Source organism: Myotis lucifugus, unplaced genomic scaffold, assembly GCF_000147115.1.
Source record: "Myotis lucifugus unplaced genomic scaffold, Myoluc2.0 scaffold_12, whole genome shotgun sequence".
Lineage (NCBI taxonomy): Eukaryota > Metazoa > Chordata > Mammalia > Chiroptera > Vespertilionidae > Myotis > Myotis lucifugus.
Window position 1 is genome coordinate 9,570,681 of NW_005871060.1, and position 5,214 is coordinate 9,575,894.

The 5,214-nt window shown below is 40.1% G+C and overlaps 1 protein-coding gene across 1 annotated transcript; it reads left to right on the forward strand.

Annotated features, from left to right (window-relative positions):
* The first annotated feature begins 6 nt into the window (after positions 1-6).
* TIGD2 (tigger transposable element derived 2) lies at positions 7-1,260 on the forward strand. The gene has a single exon (XM_006084614.1). It carries the CDS (start codon positions 308-310, stop codon positions 908-910), a length of 603 nt encoding a protein of 200 aa, XP_006084676.1. The 5' UTR covers positions 7-307; the 3' UTR covers positions 911-1,260.
* Positions 1,261-5,214: the final 3,954 nt, after the last annotated feature.

The window sequence follows — 5,214 nt, forward strand, 5'->3', positions numbered from 1 at the left end:
TTAATCTTTGTGTTGTGGGAAAGCCAAAAGACCCCGTGCATTCAAAGGAGCTGACCTTTCAAACTTTCCTGTCACTTATTTCAGTCAGAAAAGCGCATGGATAGAACATTCAGTTTTCAGACAGTGGTTTGAAAAATACTTTGTGCCACAGGTACAGAAGCATTTGAAATCCAAGGGGCTTCTAGAAAAAGCAGTGCTGCTTTTGGATTTTCCTCCAGCACATCCACATGAAGAATCGCTGAGTTCAGATGATGGCAGAATAATTGTGAAATATCTGCCACCAAATGTCACAAGTCTAATTCAACCTATGAACCAGGGAGTTCTAGCCACGGTAAAAAGATACTACCGAGCAGGGCTTCTCCAGAAATACATGGATGAAGGAATTGACCCCAAAATGTTTTGGAAGAACTTGACAGTGTTGGACGCAATTTATGAAGTGTCAAGAGCTTGGAACATGGTGAAATCAAGTACCATAACCAAAGCTTGGAAAAAACTTTTCCCTGGCAATGAAGAGAATTCAGGTCTGAACATGGATGAAGGAGCCATTTTAGCAGCTAACTTAGCAACGGTTTTACAGAATACAGAAGACTGTGAACACGTTGACATTGAGAATATTGACCAGTGGTTTGACTCTCAGAGTAGTGATTCAAGCTGTCAGGTGCTAAGTGACAGTGAAGGTGTTGAGGACCAGTCCAAGCCTGCTGAGCAAAAGCCTCCCAGCAAGACCAGAAAAACAGAAGTGAATCCAGAGAAGCACATTAGCCATAAAGCTGCACTTGAATGGACCGAAAACTTACTGGATTATCTAGAACAACAAGATGACATGCTTCTGTCTGATAAACTGGTATTACGGAGGCTGCGAACGATAATAAGAAGAAAGCAGAAGACCCACAATAACAAAAATCATTAATAATGCTCTGAAGGGTGTCAAAGTATTTGCGTCTTTGTGACTTTATCTGCAATGGAACTTAATTATCTTGCTTGAAGTGCTATGGATTTCAAGGCCAAATACATTTTATAAATGATTTTAGGATTAGATGCCATTTTGGATTACTTAAATTACTGCTCTTTAATGTCAATTCTAGTAAGTGAGCATTGACATGTAACTTGTCTGTCTTTTGTTTCTAATCTGTGTTCTACTAATTAGATCATAAGGTTCCTGAGGCCAGGGATCTTGTGTCTGTTTTGTGCCTGAATTTCGTTGTGTCTAACGAGGACCATGCACACTATAGGCAATCAATAAATCTGACTTAAAATGAATTTTTATGACTTTCTATGAACTTCAGTTTCCAAATTGAAATATGTGCCCAGCTGGTATGTCTCAGTGGTTGAATGTTGGTTGATCTATGGAACAGGAGGTCAGGGTTTGAGATCTGGTCGGGTCACAAGCCCAGGTTGCAGGCTCGATCCCCAGTGGGGGCATGCAGGAGGCAGCTGATTAATGATTCTCTCATCATTGATGTTTCTGTCTCTCCATCTCCCTCTCTGAAATCAATAAAAATATATTTTTAAAAATATTAAAATAAATATATTAGGGGTAACTTTCCATTTCTATGATTTTTCAACCTGCTGAAAATTTTAGAACTCATCAAAGATTATGCTTGAAGTATTTCACAGTGAAAGCAGAGAACTAAAGGAAAACAGTCTAAAGCCTTAACTATGACATTCTAAACCAACAGTATTTGGGCACCTAACAGTTCAGATAGGCCATTTCTGAGTATAATGAAGGAAGAAGAAATAGGTTAAGATGTCCCCAAGGCTTGCACTGCACTTTTATTCCACTGACAGTAGGGAGAATTTCTTTATAGTAGAAAAAAATAGATTTCAATTCCCAAACGGTTGTGATTAGAAGAGGTAATGGTTACCTTTTACCATCTGTCATTTTGATCCTTAGTATAGATATCTCAATCGTTTTTAATAATCTATTTGATATTTATGTAACACTTTTAAGCATACAAAGTATGCCATTTTCTTTCAGATAGCCTGTTTTTCTGTGAGAAATACTGAGAATATAAGCCTGATAATTTGTGGACCCACCCCATGAACAATGGACTGACATTAAATAGAACACGTGAAAGGCACTGTAGAACAGCATCAGCTGCTGGGTGACCATGGCAAGTTACTTAATGTCTGCAAAATAGGGGAAATACCTTCCCCGGAGAGTTTTTGTGAGGAGTAAATGAGTTAATATATGGGCTTAGATCAGGTCCTGACTCAGAATAAGTCGACGCTGAGTGTTGGCTACTGTTACTGAGTTGCAGAGACTGGGAGTTTTGGAAATCTGCTGAACAGATCTAGTGTGTGTCTCAACCATGATGTTGCTGCATTGGGAAAAATCTTTAGATGGGGAAATAAGATCAGAGATTCAAGTAACTAGTTTCTGTTGAAATACAATAATATTTATTTCAGTGAAAAATGAAATGTTAATCCAATTTAGAAATCATTTTCTGACCATGTGCTGCTAGACACAATAAGGTATACAGATACATATAAGACATCTTCAGTTGAATTTTAAAAGAAAATAAGAATGTAGTTGTAATTTCTTTGCTCCTGCTAATAAAATAGATATTAACTTTGTTCATAAAAGTCTATGTTACTAATATTGGCATAATTCACTTAAGTAATAAAATACCTTTAAAGTAGGTAAGATAGCAGTAAGCGGGACACTTGAAATATTTTATCAAACTAACACAATCAGTAGAAAATCAGATCAAAAGAAATGTCATAGTAATTAGTCCCAGCCATATAGGCACAACTTGGAGATATTGTGGGTTCAGTTCCAGACCACCCCAATAAAGTGAGTTATAATGCTTTTGCTAGTGGAGGGTTCTGCCTTTAGTTTATAAAAAAAAAAAAGCAACATCTATGAAGCACAGTAAAATGAAACTCAATAAAACGAGGTATGTCTGTATTTAAATACTGCTGTGCTTTTCACAGAGCTTTCTGCTTTCTTCAAAAACTCACTTTATTCATGACATTGAAGGGATTTGATGCTATGTTTTATCATAAGCGCTACTATAAATTGTACTCTAGTTCCATAAGTAATTGTAATACAAGAATTTTTCCTCTTCCAGGTATTGTAATATATGAGTATACAATTCATATCCTCTAGGAAGATGAATCATGCTGTCTTAGGTTACCTCATGCTCCTTATATGTATCTTAGTTTGAGAAGCACAGGAATAATGTGCTCTCATTTAACTTTGTGCACCTTGAAGATGATATCCACAGATTCTGGTTATTGGTTACCATTTATAAAAGTGCATTTTTTTTCAGAGTGCACAAACATTTATTTACAAAAGTCCAAGGTATATATGATACAGGCTTTTTACACAGTAGTTAAAACAGGATTATTTTATGTGTTTTTATTACCAGAAAGTATAGAAAATGTTTAGTAATCATTTTTGCTATTTTTATACAAAGTGACAGGTCATGCACCCTTTTTTTTTTAAGTTTTAAAATCCTTTGCTAAGTGCAAATACGAGATGCCTCTCTCCAGTTTTAAGGAAGTGGAATGGGACTGTCGCTGGGCAGTCTCTGGCTCTGGGGAGCAAGCACTCCGCCCAGAGAGGGGAAGGTGCCAGGCGCTGCTGGACATCCTGCTTTGTCCCCCAGAAAGGGGCTCATCTCTGCGGGTTTCCTGTCACTTGCATCTTTCAGCCACTTGCTGGCTTGTCAGATGATATGGCCCCATCTCTGCCCCAAAGCCCATCACTAGTACGACTGCTTCTTGAGGAGCCCGGGATCCAGTTCCTGCCTCCGGGACCCTGAGGTGTCTAGAGGGTCAAACAGGGTTAGAACTCATGACCCGTGAGCCCCCACCAGCAGGAATGCCTCCTGAGCAGCTGTGTGGGTGAGAAATAGCAAGAATTCTCAAAGGACAGGTCCTCAGCTTGGCCTGGGGGGAACCATTCCTTTAAAGTGCATATTTTTTGAGTATTTGAAAGACGAACAGATCTCAGACCAAATGGAAAGTGTTTGGCAACTAAGTACACTAGGAAAAAAAAAAGTATAGCATGATATTTACTATTTCATACTTCAATCTCAGAGTAATACAGGGGTTGAGTGGGAAACTTTGAGTGCTCAATAAATATAATAGAGTTGGCAGGGCCCAGATCAGTAATCTCAGTCAATCCAAGCAGATTATAATACTGTAGCCCTTGTCCTGGGAGGACCATGATGGGCTAAAAGGCACAGATGACATGACGCAGGACACCGCTACTTAGGTCACAGGCTCAGAGGCACTCTGAACCCAACACAAGGTATTACAAGTCAAAGCTGGAACCTGCACTCCAAATTTAGCCCTGCTCAAGGTGGGCTATGTCCACTTATCACCATGGTATTTTCACAAAGTTGACCTCTCATTTAAATACATACTTTACACACTAAGCAATGATATCTGCAACATCACAGGCCTTGTGTGCCAATTGTGGTTTAGTTCTTGTCCAACTTGACTATCTGTAAACTAAAATCACCTTGCATACCTCTTGGCATGCTTTGAGAAACACAAGCAGGAGTAAGGTGGTTGAAGGCTAAAAGACTGGCATGTGAACACCAGCTTCTCTGCTTTCTCCCTAGATAACCTTGGCAGCTTTCTGGACTGCTCTGAATCTCAGGTTCTTCAAATGTAAAAGGGTTGCAGATAGACACACTCCAAGCACTTAGAAACACCAATTATTAAGCAACCCTATTCATTGAGAACCCTTGGTCTCCAGGCTTGGCCTGGAAAAATGTGTCACAGCCCTCTCTACCAGTGACTCTGAGCAGACCTCCAGGGGCCTTGGGCACCCTTGTTGAGGTCTAGGGCATTTCTTCATCACTGGAAATGTTGGCTGGGGTGTCTGTATACATGAGAAGGCAGTTTTAAGTTCCCCAGGTTCCTAGGGCTACAGTGTATGTTGTCAATCAACACGGGCCCATCCATAAAAAAACAAAATAAAAAAACAGATGGGGCCTGCTCTAGCTGCAGTTTGGGAAAACAGGGCTCAAAGAGAAATGGGTTCTTCCAAGCAGCTGAAGGCACACTTGTGTTCATATCCCTGAAGCAGAAATGAAAGCTGCCTGTGCAAATGCAGTGGGTAAATGGAGGAGCAGACTTGCACCCAGTCACCAAGCAGCACCAGCAGTACTAGCAACGTCGTCCCATCTAACAGGTGTCCTGGGGTCACTGGGCCTGGTTTGCCTAGCAATGTTCTGGTTCCCATTGGTCAAACCA